Below are 21,196 nucleotides of genomic sequence, written 5' to 3'. Positions count from 1 at the left end.
CTTTGGCAGCTGCCTCACGAGTGCTATGAGTAAAAGAGTGCCAACTATTGTGGTATGAAATGTAAATGTGCTTGAAATAGAGCAGCCAGGATGCACAGTTTTGTTTTTTCATTACAACACAATGTGATCTTCCAAATGTTCATTGTAATATGAGTTTCTCGACTCACAGCTGTCCCAACTGACCACCTTTCCTGGTGGCTCAGGAGATGGAAGGTTCATTAATCACCCTGGTGTTGGCAGTGCCACACTCCAGCCACCACGATTCCCTCAATCCCTGCCCCACACCCACCAAAGACACACCAGTGGAACAGCACAGCCATTCTGCACTAACAGCAAGCCCAGCACTTGCCTTGGAGATGTGGAGCATCTGAGAGGGACTGTGCTGTGTGGTTCCCTCTCAAAACCCACCACAAACAGCCAGAGTAGCTGTAAAAGGGAGACAGCACTGCAGTAAACTCATCAAAGGGAGGGTTTTATTTGCCCATAAAACTTCAAGCTGTTTATTTTCATGTATCTGGACAGAACTATGGGAACACATGCTCCATCAGCACACAGTCATCTCAGTTTCACAACAAAGCATTGCAGAACAGCTTGTGAAAACATATTGTTCAGTTAATTGCATTGGCATGCAGATGCCCTCACATTTATGAATTAACATCCACCATGGCAAAGGGATGTACAAGGAGACACAGGGACTGTGGCATGTGGCCCTGTGCCTGCCAAGAGAGGTGCTGCCTGATGGAGTGCAGCCCACGAGCTCTGGGCTTCCCTTTCCTGCTTCTGTGGGCTACAGAGGCTTTGCTATTGCCAAAGAAAAGGAGCCTTCAGGCAAAAATCCTGTGTGTCTTAAGGATATGAGGGTGCTTAAAGCTTCAAGCAGTCCTACATAACCAACTGACTGCCACCAAGGCACCTGATAGACACTCAAGAGCCTCAGGGATCTCTGCATCAGCTCACTGCGTACGAAAATGAAGAAAATCCATGCCTGGAAAAGTCAATGGCAAAGAAACAGCCCAACCACAGTGGGACTCTGAAAGGTATCCAAGCATTTGTATGAGTTGCAAGAGTGTTATACTTCATCAAACCACGCTGCTCAGGAGGAGGTGAATGCAGGAAATGAAACACAAGATTTTATTTGACATGTTCTTACCGAGTATATTGATACGCTACACAAAATATTATGGAAGGAAATTACCTGTGTCAGCACTGGTATAAATACCTGTCCAATAACCACTCAACTTTTGGTAATGGCCCTGTTAACATGGGGGCAATGAATATGTGTTTGTCACTTAAATACATCAAGCAAGTCTATTAAAAAACCCCTCTGAGATTAAACCTGGCACCTATTTCAACACTGATCAAGGAGAAACAATAGATCTGAAGTCAAGTGGTTTGAGGCCAGAGGCTTTTCATAACACAGAATTTGCAACTTCTTTCCATCTTTGCATATTTAGGAAAACACAGAATGCTTCGCAGTGGCTTGAATTCCCTGCATAATTCACAAAGTTTTGAGTATTTCATGACACGACAAATTGTTCAGGCACCTTGCTGTCATACCCTTCTGCTGCTGCTGCCTCAAATCTTCCCCCAAGTGTTTGAGGAGGAGGAAACACTGGACAGAAACAATATGTGTTGGGAGGAGAGAGCTGTCATTCCTTGAGGACTAGCACCTGCGCAGAGGAGTGTCACCCCAAGGGTTTACCAGCAGGTTGCTATGGCAGTCAGGCACCACTAACAGAGGTCTCCCCTGCAAACACTTCCTAAGGCATTCAGCAGCTGCAATACTGTCCCTTCAGCCACTCTGCTTGTGTGGGCCCTCTCCCACAGCAGAACAAGGGGAAGGATGTGTTGAATCAACTGTCACAGTAATAACTATGTGTTTCACTAACCAACTTTCTATAGCTCTGTCTCTGTAGAGACATAAATATCTCCAGATTCAACCATGCTGGCAGGATCCATTAAGCCTGACATCCCTCAGAAAATAATTTACTTTCCTAGAAAATAACTAGGCCATGAAATAGTTGAAGGAGAAGCCAAGACTGCTGCGTGAGGAACACTGGAGGGACACGGGCAGGAGAGCCTACCTGTGGACATGGGCTCCACTGTCCCCAGTCAGACACTGCACACTCACTGGGACAGTACAAGGTACACTTCTGCACTGCCTCTGGGACCTCAGCCTGACTGCACAGAGCGTTGGGCACAGTCTCCACACCGTGGTCCTCAGCAGTGCTCACACACCTACACAGAAAGCACACATTTTAATTAGAGTATCACAGGCACGATGGGTATCAACAAGTTTTCTCCACCCCATACAGTACATAGACATGACAACAGATACAAGCAGCATGGCTGGTCAAAAAAAAAACTAATATGTGAATGCAAATGGAAATCAGCTACATGCACAACATGCTTTTGTTACTTCATACAGAGGGATTTTAACTTTGATCGGCTGACAAAGGAGCAAACAGAAAGTGACAACCAGCGAGAACAAATCTTAGTGCTCCTGCTAGTAACATCTGAACATTTGGAAATAACTCAGCATTTCCCCATGCCTGGGGAATGAATATTCAGTAATAATGAATGCCACTCTGGTGCATGCAGTGCTATTACTTGGGGAAAATGTTAGCAAATCAAAATATGGAGGCTTTGCACCTCAGGGAGCTTTATGTACACATGGCATTTAGGTTGAAGAATACTAATTTAAATATCATGCCGTGTTCCTGAAAAGCCAAGGCTGCATCTCTGAAATGCTTTTCCTGTAAACCATGGCACATAAACACACATTTCTTTTCATTTGCAATACACTGGACTCAGCAACACACTCACTGTCAGATGGCCAGATATTGCAGCTTTATGCAAGAACACACCAGCTCTTTTTGATCTGGAATACCTGAGCTTTTGTCTTCACGCACCTGACTTCCCTCGTTTGTATTCCTTCTCCACAGTGGAGGGAATTTTCTTCGCTGCTGATTTTGCATGGAGACCATGGTCCTACTTCCCAGGAATACTGATTGCACTCACTGTAGCATGGGACTGCCTCGTGTACCTGACAGGAGAAAGAACCAAACTCTTCAGCTGAACTGTCCAGGTTAGCATGTCTGCAGAACAAACCCACAGAAAAGTATCCTGGCTTACACTGCCCATGCTAAGGCTGCTGTAATGGCTTTCAGTTCATTTATTCATTATTGACTTGCCAAGGGATTTTTAAGTATATAATGAACGGCAGTATGCATGCAGCATCTTCGGAAGCAGGATAAATAACAGCTATTTCCTGCAGCCAGAAGAGGAACTCCATTACAATTTCATTTGCTCTGCCTGCTCTCAGGATAATCTATCACATGTCATTCACCAAGATCGTATGTACCACATCCTTTTGTGTTTCAGCAGGTACAAACTTAAAATCAGCACTCATTTACCTTTGCTTCTAATGCATTCTTATAAGCCATTTGCCATAAAAGAATGAAATTTCATGCCTCCTACAAATTTCATTTTTATACACAAAAATGGTAAACGCTTTTTTGCCTACAAATGACTTATCTCTAACATATCTCCTAATCAAACACGACAGCGTGTTCACCTGAACTATGGTATCTACATAGGGAGAAAAATACAGCCAAAAGCTTGATAAAAGGTGCCAGATATTCAGGTTGTTAAAAGCAGCACACTGAGATATAGCACTTCAGCAGATTTTTAGGTTTAAATAAATGAATGCATCAACAGTTCTATTACAGTGATGAATAAAAGTTATTTATTTTGAATCTGGTTTGTCTGCAGAAGCTGATTTGAAGATACAGTATTCCCTGTTGCTTTGCATGAAGCATAATGTGCTGCCCTGGAAAAATACAACACACCTAAAATTCCTTCTTCCACATACCAAAACCTCCTCAGCCTTGCTGCTGCGAAGCCATTTCATTCTCACTTGTAGAATAAATCAATAGCCTTCCTCCCAATACCCCCAAAAAAGATTCAGACATATGTTTAATAATTTACAGCTTCATTTTAAAATAGCAGATTATGACTAGACATGTTGTGGACACAAGAAAAAAGAAATCCTCTTTATAATATTTGGAAGTGGGAAGACAAGAAAATTCAGATACCAGTCTGAAAACAAAACTGGTGTCCCATCAGAAAATCACCTTCATTTCAAATGGAAGGAAGAAAACTTGAAAAGGAAAACTCCTTCAAAGCAGAAAATGTCTGAAACTAATTTTAACTGTGGGTCTGTCTGTACCTTGTGCATAGGTTTAGCAGAGAAGGAAGAATAACAGAGGATGAAAAGTGGAAAACATGTAAAGGTGAAAACACAGGAAAGAGGAAAATCAAAGTTTGAACTGGTGAGGGCAAGGAAAATATGAACCAGTAAGAGAATCACATTTCACACAGAGGAGAGGAGAAGGAAGGAAACAAAAGGGGCAAAGGCAGCCATACCATTAGCACATTATTATTAAGCACATATTGTTAAGCACAAATTACAAACCTGGATGTGGCTTTGAGCAACCTGAACCAGCAGAAGGTGTCCCTGTCCATGATGGGGGAGCTGCAAACGAGATGATCTTTAAGGTCCATTTGAACTGAAGCCACTCTCTGGTTCTGTGTGGGCCGTGCACCAAGGCACTGGCACTTGGCCCAACTCCAGAGTGTACAGGTGTCTGTGCATTGTACAAAGTGCACTCAGAGCTGAGCAAGCAGCACCACAAGCAGTGCTAATTAGCTGAGCAGTCAGGCTCGTTATCATTAACTGTGTACATGGGAGCACAGAAAAGCAGCACTCACCAAGCCTGGGAGCCCATGGATGCTGGGACACAGCTGAAGCCACCATCCTGCCCCACCAGCCTGTCACCTCCACTGACTGCAGCAGCCACATCTCTGCATGTGCCAGGGACAACAGCAATCCCTCTTCAGGCACTGCAAAGCCTTTGTGTTCCCCACAGACATCCATCCAGGAGATGGATGTAGAGTCAGGGAGTATTTATTAGTTTCCCTGCTCCACAGGGGGAAGGAAAAACTACAGCCTGCCTATGTTGCCTGATAAAACACCCTGTCATCCACAGGAGACGATTAGTGAGGGAAACAGGTGCTTGAGGCATGACCAGTTTTTTCCTCATCAAAGAGGGAATGAGCAAAGAGCCAAGCTTGGACAAAACTGGCTGCCAGGGGCCAGCCCAGTGAGAAGGGCAGTGTCAAGGATGGTAAAGCTTAACAAGTAAGTTCTATTAAGAGCTGGGTGGTCTGTTCCTGCTTTTAGACTTCTGAGGAGGAGGCTGAGGTTGGGAGCAGGCAGGGGTTGCTGCCTCCCTCCCTCCCTCCCAGCCTCCACAGGCACAGCAGGGCAGCCACGGCAGTCCAGCACAAACAGCAGCTTTGGGGATTAAAGATTCTTTTCCTTGCTCTAATGAATAACCCTTCCTCAGGGTTAGGGTATGCCACTGTGAACCTGCAGGCTCCCAGCACTCACACTGCTACTTGAAGCCAGGCTGAGGCCAAGAGCTTGGGAATCCCATCTCGTTGTCTCAGTGGCCTCTGATTGCTCCACCTTAACATCTATTAAACCTCAGACCTCTCCTAACCAGCAAAACCCAGCAAAGGCTTAACATGAGGCATTTACCATAAATGTGTTTTAGTGGTCAAAACCTCCTGTGGCATGTACGTGCTGTAGTAACTGTGTAGGAAAACAAGACAGAGTTGGGCAGGCATGGGATGCCACTAAAATCAATCTGAGGAATCCTGTGAGCCAAAACAGAAATCCCATAGGCACTGACACAAATAGACATAATGTGAAGTGATACTTCAAATGTGCTCTTTAAAGAGCAGGGAGGATCACAATAGCAAAGCCATTAATAGAGCACTCCTAGCCTGCTGTCTGACTGTGTCAAACCTGTTCAATTACGTGTGAAGTGCCATCAGCTCTCTTCCTCCTCCAACAGACAGACAGACAGACACATCCCACTTTGTGCTGGAGGAGGGAGGGGACACAGCCCTGGCTGCTTGTCCCTGGGGTACCTCAGATCCCCAGTGATCTGCTGCTGACCTGTGCAGTATTTCCTCTTCGGTCAGGATCCCCAGCTTCCACTCACCACCAAAAACCTGAATTATAGCTGTCCCAAATAACCTGTTTTCCTAAAATATTGTGCTGACACCACAGCACGTTGTTGTGAACAAGCTCTCTCCTCTGCCCTGTGCCAGTGCTGAGCAATGCCATCTCTGGCAGCACCTCTGGGACACTGGGGAGATGTAAATAACCACCTGCGTCATTGGGAGGGACAGATTTCTTCAGAACAAGTTACAACAGGCACCCATAGATGCCATTAAGCTCTTAAGTGGGAGTCTCAAGGAGATGCAAGATTTCCACGGGTAGAACTCAGTGGGAATGAGTTCAGGAAGCTGTGAATACAATTTGTAACTCCTTCTTTGCATTTAAAAACCACAGTGATGCAGCATGTGGTTCTTTCCTCCACAGGACAATGCTTTCCTCCTATTTTCTCTCCTGGCTTGCCATAATTTGTTTTCAATCACCTCCAATTCCTCCTTTTTCTTCTTTTTTTTTTTTTTAAATTTGGAAAAAACCTACAGCAAACATTGAAGCCTTCAATTTCTGTTTTTGCTAGCAGCTGTGCTACTTAAGGTGGTCAAACAGACATGCTCTTGATTCTTCATTTTCAAAGAGTTTTGACTAAGCATTGCTGTTCTGTGGGTCCCACATAACAGAGGACCCTAGGTTCACTTCTCACCTCCTGGGTCCATGGGAGCACCCCTGTCCTGACCCTGAACAGAGGCTGGGATGGGATGTGGTGTTCTCATTCCCCACCAACCCGGGAACCCAAAGCACCCAACGCTGGAGGGGGTTGGGATGTGCTCCCATCGATCCCTGCCTGTTACAGAGGGCATCCAACCTTCAAATTACACATGGTCTCCTGGCCCCCACCAAGTTTGCCATCCACTAACTCTGCTGCAGATACAGAAGTCCCTTGTAAAGCTGGGACACTTCTCTTCCCAAGCACAAAGACAACAGTTCCTTTGAAAATCATCTGCTTAATGCTCACCCTTCCCCAAGCTTATGCAAACCTGCTACAACAGTGCATTTACAAACTCCTTCACACTGAGCCCCTGTATGGAACTGCAGTGCCACAATCCATGTCCTGAAGGACAAAAATAAAATGAATTCCATGCAATAGGCACAGGAACCCATTGTTCTGCATGGAGGGAGAATGATGCTGGAAGCTGCAGACACTTGAGCTGTGAGGAGCTGCAGAGATCAGCACCCAGGGCAACCAGCCTGGCTTCATCCCTCACTGCCTCAAGAAATAAACACAGTCTTCTGGAATTTTAGCAAATTAACTGCTTTCCTCAGTTTTTATTCATATTTACCTGCTGGGTTTTGGGCTCAGTGAACCAAGGGCTGTAATGATGCCTGTCTGAAGCCAAGGGGAGTTTTGCTGCTGCCTTTGACTGGCTCGCTGTATCCCTCTTTGTAGCCTGAATTAACCCAGAACACTGCTCTAACACCTGAGTCCCAAAATCGAGTTGATGGGAAGAGATCTCAATAAATTAAAGGGAAGGACAAAAGCTACCTTTTAAGAGACAGACTGCTAAAGCTTACCCTAATAAAACAACCCAGTTCCCATTCACTCCAATGCAAATCCTGAGACCTTGCTAATGCATTATTGATGTGGACAGTTACTTTAACAAGATATACAAGTATTAATCTATTTATTTTCTCTTTTAATAGCTGATACTTGCATTTTAATGAAAAATCCAAATATCTAACCACCCAAGAGCTTTGGTGTGATTTATATTGTTCTCTAACTTACTTATTTACATGTAGGCTTGCAAAGGACTTATAGAAATAAATGCACTTGCTCAAATGATGTTATTCATTATAAGAAATTCCTACCTATACTTCAGGTAGCCTGTCTGATGAGCACCTGCAGAATAAACTAGAATGAGGTTCAACACTTCTGAAAATCATAGTGACTTCATATTTCAGTGAACATCAAGATTTATTGTCCCTCAAGGTAAATATTGACTCTGGTTTTCCCTCAGTCGATATTTTAGCTTTCATGACAGTAAATCTTGGTGTTCACTCCAACTAAGTCAATATCTGCTTATTATATTAGAACAACCAAACTGATCACTGTAGCAGTTGCCTGAGACCCTGAGGACTACCTCTGTGCTATTCATTTCTAATACAAATGGGCTAAATTCATTGCTAACATAAGTTCATTTCACATGGCCGCCCTTACATGAAGGTTACATTAGACCTAATACACTGAAACAGTCAGAACCAAAGAAATAACAACCCATTTTCAAACTGTGGAGACCACCATGAGTAACAGTAAAGGTAGAGAAGATATCATATGGCAAAGTGAGCTTGCTCTGGTTTGCAAAGACACTTGCTGGTAAGGGCTAAAACCACTGCTACTGACACTGGACAGCAATTTGCTCACTTGTAACACTTTCTGCATCACCACTTGTATGTTCTCTGCATATCCAGGCTGCAGGAGGAGGCAGCAGTGGGATGTTCTCCTCCTCTTAGAGCTTATGGCCACCAGCTGGTGACACATGGGCCACAGCCAGCATTTCTCTTGCAACCTGCCTGACACAAATGGATTTACACTATGGTGGGAAATACATCTGAAAAAATGTCCATTCACTGTAATAATCTACAAATATGACTTCTGTGTTGACTCCATCTCATTCATCCAAATCTTTCCTTTGGTTGAAAGATGTCTATATATTAACTGAATAACTTTTATAATGTTCCAATGCTGCTTTCACATTCTGTTTAATAGCAACCAGATAATTTCTAACAATTAATTTCTTTTATTTAGTTCTTTAAAACTGAATTAAAAATTGAGTACTTGCTTTGTTAATTACTTAACTGCGTGTTTGATTTGGCAGATCTAAGCATGCACTTAAAAGCTTTACTGAATTAACTGAATATCTGAAGGACCAGCACTTGCACATTAACAAACACTACATCACAGAAATTATCTCATTAAAATTTCAACATTAAATAGTTCTCTTTAAAATAAAATTGATTTTATTTCATGCTAGTTTATATATTGATCATGATTGCCAGAAATATGCTAACCACTCACCAGTATTAAACCTGGTTGAACAGTTAATTTTCAAGCAAATTAGATTTTGCAAAGCACAGCTTCACTGATGAATATTTGTCTTTAGGTATTTGGATGCAGCAGCAAATAGTCACCAAAACTAAAAAAGAATTGCTCAAAATGACTTAGAGCACAGAAGTTTGAACAGATATGTGGTAAGACTTCTAAATTATCAGAATTCCTGAATTTTGTATGCCTCTAGCAGATCCCTGCACAAATACTTGTGAAACAAATTCAGCAGTTTTAGTTTTTATTTACACCCAAATCAAAGGAGTTTGTGTTTCTTACCTCCTTTGTGGTGTGGAGAAAAGAAAATCAATTAGAGCTCTGTGAGGTTCTGAAAAGCCTTCACTGGTGTTGAACCAAAAAAACCTCAAACTGCCTAAAACTTTTTATCCAGCAAAAGGATGAGATCTGTTTTATTCTAAATTCAGAGCCAGGGCAGCAATTCCAACAGCACAGACACAGAGTTGCTCCAGTTCCCAGGATCTGCCCTGTGGGCAGAATGGAAACCTCTGCACAAAGACCCCTCACCCTTCCTCCACTACTTCAAAAACTGCTGGAAAATTATTTTCTCTGAAAAGAGTGAAAACACTTATCAAGCCTCTGAAGTTTCCCCTGCTCTTGATTATCTATTTATAGCCCAATCCTCAAAACTGCTCAACTTTAATCCTAATTTACACATGAGACAACTGAGGATGAAGAGTTGAGTGATTTACTAGAGGGTGGCCAGGGAGCCCTCAGGGAGTGGAGGACTGAGTCTGGAAATGCCCAGTCTCTTGCACTAACTGGATGATATATCAGCTTAAATCAGATCCTGGAAAGTTCAGATACAGACATTTCAGGATGAAGCCATCAAAAAAGGCAGCACTGTAAAATTCTGGCTGCAAAATGAGGAAAAGAGGAGAAATTAGGAAAGCAGCAGGGTATTCTTCCTATAAAGACATCTGGATGCTGCATTTTCCCTCACCATGGCCTTTAGATGCTTTTACTTCATCTATTTTTTTTTGCTGGACTTTACAAATGCTCCTAGTAAATCCCTTACTTTCTTCTAATGGATAATTAAATATTCCAAGTCAGACATTGATTTATTTCAAATTCTTAAGTGCAATGAGTGGAAAATGCCTTGTTTAGAAAGTTAATTGAGGCGAGCTCTGTCGAACCCCAGCCATTACATCTCACTCTGATAGAACTACCATGTTGCTCAGCAAGGCTTATTAATTCATATTTACAAGTGGTAAGTGGTTTTATTTGCTGTGAGATTGGTGTAGGCACTAGAAACACCAAGTGGTAACAGGGTAAAGCATGAGTGCTCTTTCTCAGAGATTAAAATACAAAATTGACATCATTCAACATGAGTAAATCAGGAAAAAACATGCAGCTCCTGGCCCCAAACCTGCCTGTCTGGTTTTACTCATGATTTTACTGTCAGTAGAACCTCTGAGGAACAGGACATAGCACAAAGTATAACCTTGCACATATTGAGTATTTATTTCTACCAGAAATACTCAGGCAAGACAATTTAGTCTCAGAGTTTTCCAAAAAACTTGAGGAGTTAAAGTGGGAAGGGGGGAGCTTATGAGAATACAGTCACAAAGGGCCAGTTCCTGTGCCTCTGCTTTTTATTTTACATTTTAATTATGTTTCATTCCTACCAAGAAAATACTAAATCCAGGTAAGATACTAACAAATGCCATCTTACAATGATGTCAGATACAGGGGTTTAAGACAAGGCAGAAACTCATTAGTGAGAGTTTCAGTGCATTTTTGCAGATTTCAGAACTTGTAGGTGCTGCTGCCTCCCTGTCACAAAGCCAGACAAGCATAGAAAATTTAAGTAGATAGAAATAAATCAATATCCCTTGTTTCTGAACCAACACATTTTGCTGCAGCTGGATTTTCAGGGGTAACAAACAAATGTGGCACCTCTCTGGATGAATCTGTAATGTTATAATAATGTTGGATCCAGTTTTAAAGAGAGGAAGAGAAAAAAAAGCTGATTGATGAAGAAAACATCGAAGCCCTTTTTTACTAGATGAGAACAACAAGATGAAGACAGATTGCAACACCAACCTGAGCCTTTGTAGATGTCCATGTTAGCAGGGCATGACAAGCAGAGAGGAAAGAAAATTATATATGCATTAGTTTGGCTGCTGCATGATAATATTGCAAAAAAAAAAAAAAAAAGGTAAAAAAGGCAGAAAATCTGCTTAAAATAAAATTGCCACAATGTAATGTTGCATTCAATGCTTTGATTACCCCGTCTTAAAAAAAAAAAATACCTCAAGCAGAAATCAAGCATTTCTTTGTGAGTGAATGAAAAGCTCTACTATGCTGAAGAATAAAGCAGAGTTCATTCAGCTCCATCCAGCAATCCTCAGGAGCTCATCACTGTGTCTCACAATCAAAGTTTAGGATAATAAAAAATTTTTTTTGAAAATCTAAGGAAATCTATGATCCTGAAATCTGGTGAGACACCCCACAATTATGGACTATCAGTCGTAAGGGACCAGAAAGGCTTTCAGGTATTTAGATATTAACTGGGTGGCTCTGTCATTAGTGAAGCCTGCAGCAGCCATGTCCCTCTCCTCTCCTCTGACTGAAACACCCAAGAATTCCCCACAGAGGAGTGGCAGAGCCACCCCAGCCTGGGGACACGGGGCTCTGGAGCCTGTCACTGCCACGCCAGCCTGGGGACACGGGGCTCTGGAGCCTGTCACTGCCACCCCAGCCTGGGGACACGGGGCTCTGGAGCCTGTCACCACCACCCCAGCCTGGGGACACGGGGCTCTGGAGCCTGTCACCACCACTCCAGTTTGGGGACACGGGGCTCTGGAGCCTGTCACTGCCACCCCAGCCTGGGGACACGGGGCTCTGGAGCCTGTCACCGCCACTCCAGTTTGGGGACACGGGGCTCTGGTGCCTGTCACTGCCACCACAGCAGCTCCCTGCCCAGCCAGCCAGCACTCCCAGAGCCAATCACTGCTCCAGCAGGTCAGAAACCTGCCCCAGCAGGATGTGAGCAAGTAATTACTCGATCCAGAAGCCAAGTCATCTGTCACACGAGATGAAATAAACGCCGTCACTAAACACAAACAGTCCCACAGAAGCACTTTCTTTGTAGGCTTCTGGACAATAGGCAATTTAAAGGAAAGACCATCAGAGTTTCCTGCTAAGTTAAAAATGATGCCTTGGAGACACAGCTCAGCCCTAGCCTTTCTTTTAGGAGATTTTAAATCATTTCAAGGTCTAAGAGGTTCAAATTGATATTCTATCAGTTTATTTTCACATCTTTAAGCAAGAATGAATTAACGCAATCAGAGCAGTCACATCTGTCCTTACTGTAGCATGATCTTGAACTGACAATTTCTTCCACACGAGATTTAAAACCAGTTAACTGACAAGAACAATTTGATTGATAGCACTATAGACAAGAGATAGAAGAGACTGGGGAGTGTCAGGCAGTTGAAAGTTACGTTTTTTGAAACACTCTTCTATGAGGCTACACCAAATGCTGGAAGCAGAAGCAAGCCGCTCCTGAGGCTTCCCGCAGTCACAGCAAGAAACAGTCCAGTTTATGTTCCTGCAAAAGCAGGAATAGAAATGCAAACCAGCCCATAACCTGATTGTTTTGTCAGGATGAGACTGTGGCTCTCCCCCAGCCCACTCAGCAGCAGGTCTCATTCCTCCTCAGCAGCAGCCAGGCAGACACGGATGCTCGCAGGGAGAGCGGGACAGGCGCTGATGGATGAGTGATAGATCCCATTGCTTCAGAGCCCAGAGAGATCACCCACAGCCTGATTAGCAACTGGAGCTGAAAAAATTTCCCTAGAAGAGCGAGATAATGCAGAAGGCAGGGGATGTGACAGCCTGTTGCTGGCCTGTTTGTGGGAGCTGTCTCACTGCCAGATGTTAGCGCTGCGTTTAGGCGTGGCAATAACTCCAGTGATTTTCTCTCTGTAATTACAGGTGAGGCAAAGGCAGGTCCCCCAGCAGTGCTGTACTGAGCCCAGCCTCAGGACCAGCCACACAATTCCACAGATGTGAAGGCAGCCTAAGCCACACCACTGCACATTTAAAAATCCTGCAATTGTTACAATCTGACAGTTTTTATTGCTGTTTCTTGCAGGTGGATCCAGACAGAAAAGATTTAGGTACAGAAGAGCTGAGTTTTCTTCCCCAAATGCATATATTCAAGGAAAGTGATGTGCTGCAGAGAGAAACCATGTTTCTACCTGAAAGAACATCCATATTTAATAAACTAAAGGCTCCCTTGAGCCAGAAGTTAAATTCTACCCAACCCACTTCAAACATCAGAGAGCATACACACTGTCCCCAAGTCAAAAGATAAGAGGGAATTGCTTGCAAGCCACTACCTTGTGGGGTAGCTGACATCTTCTCTGTTTCCAGTCCTTCCTTTCTTCTCTGTTTCCATTCATTTCTTTCAGGGCAATGAATTGTATTATTCAGGAATATGTATTTTTAGATTCCTGCATTTCTATCACTGACCTGTAGTTTGAGGTTAAATGCTTTACAGGGACCTGCACAAACCTACACAAATCAATGCAGACTTCTACTGAAATCCACTGGGATGTGTTGCAGCAAGCAAGAAACATCTGAACATTTATAGGTGCTTAGGGGAAAAAAAAGTATTGATCATGGTGAATTTTTGCTGCAGTATGTATTTATTTAAATGGACATCAATACTGCCTATATATTGCTGATTAATGAGAAGCTATATAAGAAGTAAAAAGATGGGTTTTTGAATAAATCTGACAAGGAACACATCCCTAGGGGTGTGCAGTGAGGGTTGGACTAGATAATATTTAAGGTCCCTTCTAACCCAAACCATTCCAGGATTCTGTGAAGGAACAACAGAATAATGCTCATGCACATGTGCCCATGCTCTGCATCGAGAACATAGCTATATTTTCTTGGTTTTAAGGAATTTATGAGTGTCTGACTGCAGGAACCCTACCAGAACACTGAACTCCTGATTTGTTCATGTTCCAGAAGGCCCCGTACCCTCTAATAAGCACCACCAGTGTGCTAAGTCCTGCTCTGTACCACCATTCAGGATGGGGATGTCAGGGCACAAGTGATTCAGCAGTTCTCACACCTCTGCCATTCCCTGGAGCACCACCTTCATGCATCCATGACTCTGGAAATAATGGAGTGAAAAAGGCTGTTTCCCAAAACAGCAAGTAAAAGGAGAAAATAGAAAGCAAATGCACATGGAGACTACACAACCCAGCTGTGCTTTGCAGTGTGTAGTACTTGTGAATCACTCTACCTGAAACAAACCTTTTAGAGAATTAAATAATGCAACAAAGCAAATAGCATGTGGTATAAATTAGAGGATCCAGTAATTTAAAGATCATGCAAATGGTCTAAAGGAAAGTATTCACTCAGCCCATTGCAGATGAGAAAGTAAGGAAAATTAACAAGGCAGAGACAAGAAACTGATGTTGAATAGCAGCTCTGAAAGGAACTGAAGAGTTAAAAAATAAGGGGAAACACCATTACCTATCACAGGAGCCACACAGAGAAAGCCCAACACTAAAAGTCAATTTACAGTAGAGGGAATGGCAGAAAATGGAAAATCAACAGGGTGAAGGCAAAGAAAGGTGAGATAAACTTTTTATGATAGGCACTGATTCAGAAAGTTTGCCAACAAGGAGGGCAAACTTGAAGAGACACTTGAAATAACTCCTGTGTCAATGGGGTTATTTAGGAATGACAGGGACAAGATGCCCAGAATCTTCAGAAGATGCAAGAGAGCTGGAGGAAGAAATGAGGAAAACAGTGAATTGCACAGCAGTCATATAAACCTTTATTCTTCAGAAAATATTTTTCTACAGACATCATCTATAAGCAGCAGAAAATAACAAGGAGATGAGTAGCAGGCAGCATGGGTTTGTCAAGAACAAACTGTGTGAAATCATTGTAATGTTCCTCAGTAACAGGATAAGAGATGCTGCGGATAGGGATGAAATGGCAGGTATTATGTCGACCTTAGTAAGCCTTTCACAAACCTTCAGGCTAAGGAAATATGGTTTGGATTAATCTAATACTCTGCAGTACAATGCTGGAAAATCACGTTCAGAATAGCAAAGTGTAAAACTGGCAAGAAACCACACACATGGCTCTGCAGAGCTTTATGTTCTGTATCCAGTCATAGCCCTTCTTTTCATTAATGTAAGGCTGATGGACTGAAAATGATTCTTACTGACTGTGGATGCTGCCAAGGTGACAGGGACAGCAAGGCTACTGGAGAACAGGAATTCAAGAATTCAAGATGCACTTTATGAATTAGTGACATGGAATGAAAAAATAAGTTGAAAGAGAAGTAGAGAACTACAGTGACCAGAGACTGACCAGACAACAGTGAGAACACAGGATGAGAAACAAACAGCCACTCACTGTCCTGGATCCAGGAATTGCAGAGAACCATAAAGAGAATGTGATCCAATAGTATAGTAAAATGATGAGACAAATGCAGAGTTTGTAAAACACAGAGGTACCACTTCAGCTGTGGCACAGATTCAGCTCAGGAAGCACAGCCAGGCTTAGGTATCCAAGTTGACAAGAAATCTGAAGGATTTGAACCAACTGGGGAACAACTGATGGCAGTAACACTATAAAGACCAGAATCAAATTGCCAAGGTGAGTGGTGGCATTTCCTCTGTTGCTTTACAGGCAAACATTTAAAACACCAATATAATTAGTTACCATCTATATGATGGCAGGTCTGTCAACAAAGCATGGTACCACTGTCAGATAAAATAGCAATGCTTAGCCATAAAAAGAAATAACTCTGCTGTATCACACCAGATGCAGAGTAGCAAAAAGACACCTGAGAGAGCTTTAAAGAGGTCTTCCAGCAGCTTGAAACCATCTATCTGCAGCATCACTGAGCTCTATGCTGGCTTATTCACTGCTGCCTTGAATAAATCACAGATTGCCAGACTCTATTTTGGAAACCTGGGGCTGTCTTATACCTCATAGAGGAATAGGGGGGAAGAATTTCCATTATATTAAATATTAACAACATGGTTGTTGTAACACTGCCTACAGTCCTAGCTCCTCATTGTAAAAGCATTGATAATGACAGAGCAGTTAAAGGAAACCCAGGAAAATAATTCAAAGTCTGGAACACTTGCCTAAAAGTAGGAAAATGAAGGAACCTACTTTGGTTCAGATGTGAGGTGGGAAAAAGGAGATTCAATTATTTTTGAGAATATACAGAGAGAATTTCTCTTAGAAGACCTCTTTTTTAAGCTAGCAGATAAAGATGCATGTTCCCAAGGCTGAGAGCTTCAGTTAGACAAATTCAACCTAAAATGATAAACAAAGAGGGAACTTTTTAAGTATGAAAGAAATTAACTACTGGATCAGTTTATCCAGGGTTATTCCTGCTCCAGCCAAAGAGGGTGCCTTTCCACAAACCTCCCCAGCTAGGCAGAGACTTGACTGCAGACAAAGAGCTTATCCTGTACAAGGGGCCAAAGCAGACCTTCAGCATCATTATCATCATCATCATCATGTACCTCCTGGTTTTAGGATCTTTGAAAGAGAAACTCCACAGAAGACTTCTTAAATCATGTATCAATTATCCAGTGAGCACCACATTTATTAAGCCACATTAGATACTTTAAATACAAATTGCACATTGAAGTTGAGGGGATTCTTGTGTGGATTTCATGCACATTTTGAGAGGCTCTCAAAAAACCACAGTTCTACATTATAGATCAGAGGCACACTGGAGTTCAGCCAGTTCATGTTCCAGCCCATAAATGTGGATCCCCCAAAGATGACAATATTTTATTTACTGCATCAGCTCTAGCTACTAAATTTTAAGCAAGACAGGAGCTGGAATTCAGAAGGTGAATACAGTTCTTAGCTAAGTCACAATGGCACCAACACCATCAGGATTAAGCAGGAAAACAAAAAAAGTAATTATTTAAATAAAGAAAACACTCCCTTGCTTGCACTTATTCATCAATGAATTTTGCCATTTCTCAACTGTAACTCTGGGGTAGGTAAAATACATAGAATATTTGGAAATGCAAATTGGAGTCTCCTGTCTCTGGATAGAGGCTTCCAGATCTTTGTTTCGTTTCTGAGACAGCTGCTCCTGCTGGTTTTTATTACTAAGACCCCTTACTCTGCAGTGCACCTCTGACCCTCCTGCAGGTCAGTGCATAGTACCTGGCACATGGACAAATATATGCATGTATGCATGGATATCCCTAGGAATAAACAGGAGCTGATTGACAGGAAAGTGAAAAGAAAGAGAGAGAATAACTGGCAAAGAAGGGCAAATATTCACTGTGCAGAAGTGCATTTCAGGGGAAGCAAGAAAAAGAGGAGAAATATGGTAACAAGGAATACTGGAAGTGACACTGCGAAGGATGAAGGCAAGGGAAAACACTAAAGGAAGAGGCTCACTGTGTTTTACAAAGGCTTGACAAAATATAACACAAAGCAAAATATGTCTGAGGCAGGACAGAGGTGCATGGAGAAGCAATGACAAAGTTATTTGCAACAGGGAATCCATGGAACTCTGCTGGGCTAGACTTGGGCCATCTCTGTGGTTTGGCCAGTCCTGTAACAGCTTCTGATCGTGTGAGACACATGCAATAAACAGACAAGTTGGAAAAGCAGCAACACTTAACAGGCTAATGCCTGTATGTCTACTGACAGCTTGATAGTGACCTTAGTACCATCATTTGCTCTATTGGCAACACTTGTGTGGTTATTTTCAGCTTATTTCACAAAGCCAGCTTTGGAAATCTTTGCTTTCAGCAAGCAGCGCAGGTGTAAGAGCCAAGCTCCATTCAGCTTGTACCAAACCTCTCCCACAGAGCAGCTGCACACCAGTGTGTGTGTCCAGACACAAATTTCAGAGATTCACAGAATCAGAGGATACAAGGTTGGATGGGACCTCAGGGATCATCTGGTCCAACTTTTCATGGCAAAAGCACAGTCTAGACAAGGTAGCTCAGCACCCTGCCCAGCATCACAGAAGTGTCCAACACTGGGGAAACCACCACCTCCCTGGGGAGATTATTCCAACGCATTATTCTCACTGTGAAAATGTTATCTTGTGTCCAGCTGGAAGGAAAAACCTCCTACCTGTTGCCTTTTCCATACAACTTCTTCTTTGTAGCCTCCACCTTTTTTGTAGCCACCTTTTAAATAATGGGGCATGGAACAAGCTACATTTCACTGCCTTTTCATTTAGACTTAGACACAAACACTCCACAGCAAGGAAAGTAACTACTCACTCAGAAAGCCATTCAAACCTACCTGAGCACGGCAGTAAGCTCCTCTCAGTGTTTGCTATAGGGACATCAGACAGTTTCCAAATGGCATTTTTAATTGCCAAATGTTGGCAAGTCTAGGCTATGAAGGACCAGCATAGAGCACAATGCTTCAGATGGGTATAGATAAATACAGCCCGCTAGAAATCCCTGAAAAATCCACTGCATTTGGAATAAATAATAGTTTAGGCTGAATTCTTGGTTGTTTTGGGTTTTGTTTTTTTTTTCAGATTATGTAATAAAAAAATTGAGCTGCCTTCTGTTACCTTCTATTATATCAACAAAAACTATCAGACAAGGAAAAGCACCAAATAAATTCCTTTTTTTGCACCATGGAAATGGAAAAAGAAGTAATCAACTTTTACTTGTGCTCGTGCATGTTTAGACTGGAAATATTTTTCTTAATAAAAACAAAAGACATTGCAATTTTGAGGAAAACAGAAACCTGAGGCAGCATTTTACCCTTCTAAACACAGTGGAAGATGCTTCTCAAGGACAGTGCCTGACTTTCTAACTCAGGCAACTGCTGGACACCAACAAAAATCATATTTCTCACTGTGATGGTCAGCAAAACAGGATGTTCAAAATAAACAACCCAAGCCACAAAATGTATGCCTCTCTGTTCCTGCCTGGCTTCCTCAAGCACTGGACAGAGGTCTCTGGGGCAGAATGTGCTCCTGTTGAACACAAGGGATGTGAGCAGGTAGCTGTGGAGCACTGCCAGCCAGAGGGCTCTTTCTAAATATCTCTGACATGAGATTCCCCACACAAAAGGAAAAAGGATTTATTTTCCTCACTTATCCAGACAAAGAAATCATGGCTGCACCTGAGCACTGCAGAGTGAAACCAAAGCAGCTAAAGGAAAACGCCTAAAGGCACACTGGGCAGGAGCTGCATGGTTCATACAAGCAGAAGACATCAGGGATATCCCTCCTGCTGGCACTTGGGGTTTCCACCTATAATCAGGAACACATAAATCCCATCTGTCCAGTGGGGAATGCCATCAAAGCCACCCAGCACTGTTTGAGCCCCCTACAGCAGCAACCCAGAGGTGCTGGCAGGTGCAGAAGAGCATGGGGGACTACAGAATTCACCTGAAAGAAAGTCACCTCAACACTCCTCTCTGCCTACTGGAAAACTCCCTTGGGTGTTTTCCAAAGATTACAGTCTTGATGCTTTTTGCATTCCTGGAATCAACAAAACACATCACCAGCAGGGAGGGCTGGGGCAGAGGAAAAGCTGATGACAGACACTATTGTAATGGCTATGCTTTTAGGACCTCCTGGGGATGAGGTGAGATGCCACAGTGGGTAAAATACACCTTTCCTTGGGGAACAATTATGGGAGGCTTAAAGAAAATTAGGTGAAGTAGAGAAGGAAGCCCCTGATGGAAAATACAAGGGAAGTTCTAAAACAGAGAACAGAGCAGGGTACAGTGAGGCAAGATTATCTTTGCTTGGTACAGTAACATGTGCAGACTCCTTCAGAGCACATCTACTTACAGCAAATGACAATTTCATCAATTCTAATGGTAACAACACATTCCCAACTTTTGTTGGGTATTACTCTCCTCAGACTGACTGCTTCCAGAAGCCTATCTTGTTTTGTCCCAAAGCAATGTGAGACTAAGCATTCAGACTTTTTTCTGCTATATTGTCTCCTTTGGATTGTTTTCTTTGTTTCCTTTGCACCACAAGCACACCAGAAGTGCAGACACAGCAGCAGCAGACAGGGGATGTGAGCACATCTCCAGTGAGGTCACATTTTCCATCAGGCTGGCACAGCAGCAGAAGCAAGTGCTGCTCTGACACAGCACAAATAACAGGACCACGAACGTGGTTATTCATCTTCTCCATAGCTCACTCCATCAACAGAATTACACACAGCAGTAATCCATGCCCAGGCCTCTGGTAGGATCTAATGAACTTGAGAAATTCCTATAGGAAGAGTTAGTTTGGTCCTGTTTTAACAGCTCTTTCCCTCTGGAAAGGGCACTGTGGCAGTGGTTGATTAGCTAGGAAGACTCTTCCTTACAGTCAGCCTCTATCTCCACTCTTAATTCCAGCCCATCACCATTACACCCCCAGGCACCATGCTGTGTAACCAGTGTGTCTTTCTTTGATATTTATGTCTTTGGGAACTGCTAGAAGCCCCCACAGACACTGCTCAGCCCCAGATGCCTTTCCACACCAATATTTGGCTCTTCCCCTCCCCCTGCAGTGGGATGACACAGCTGAGTTACCTGCAGCCCAAACTCCCATTCAGAAGCAGCCTGGGCAGCACAGGGGTGCTTGAAAACACAAGCCCTAGAAATCTTTAGCTTAAGCACACATGGGTTGAATCCAGACTTTGATGTAAAAGGGGAACATACCATTCAAACACCACACTGCTTGCTCTCCCCTGGCTCCTTGGCCCACTTGTTGTGCTCTTCCCAGGCATTAAAAGGGCAGAAAAGCTCTCTATCAGTGTTTATTATGCAATTCAGTTCTATATCAGCATATTTAACTTGTTTATGCTGAACTCTGCTGCCTGAGAAAAGAACCATTGAGAGGAGTCTTAGGGGATTACGTTCAGTATTTTCTCTTAATTAGGCCGTGCTGGCTCCTAAGATGCTCTGTGCTGCTTTTATCTGCATCCTCGCACCAACTGGAACTGGGTATCTCAATATTGCATATATGTTTTTACTCTTCTCTGAGATAAACCTAAGGAGGTTAGACTGGTCAGCTTCTCTCAGGTTCTTGCCAATTATTACCC

General features: G+C 42.9%; 1 protein-coding gene across 3 annotated transcripts in view; it reads right to left on the bottom strand.

Moving 5' to 3' along the window:
- THSD7B (thrombospondin type 1 domain containing 7B) overlaps positions 1 to 21,196 on the bottom strand; it is a 298,829-nt gene that overhangs the window by 29,940 nt on the left and 247,693 nt on the right. For all 3 annotated transcript variants that reach the window (XM_058027753.1, XM_058027754.1, XM_058027755.1), the window contains exons 17-18: positions 2,913 to 3,046; positions 2,085 to 2,238 (exon numbers count right to left, since the gene is read on the bottom strand). In XM_058027753.1, coding sequence (XP_057883736.1) covers positions 2,085 to 2,238; positions 2,913 to 3,046 — 288 coding nt within the window. The remainder of the gene's footprint in view (positions 1 to 2,084; positions 2,239 to 2,912; positions 3,047 to 21,196) is intronic.

Source organism: Melospiza georgiana, chromosome 7 (assembly GCF_028018845.1).
Source record: "Melospiza georgiana isolate bMelGeo1 chromosome 7, bMelGeo1.pri, whole genome shotgun sequence".
Lineage (NCBI taxonomy): Eukaryota > Metazoa > Chordata > Aves > Passeriformes > Passerellidae > Melospiza > Melospiza georgiana.
This window is presented reverse-complemented; position numbering and strand designations above follow the sequence as displayed.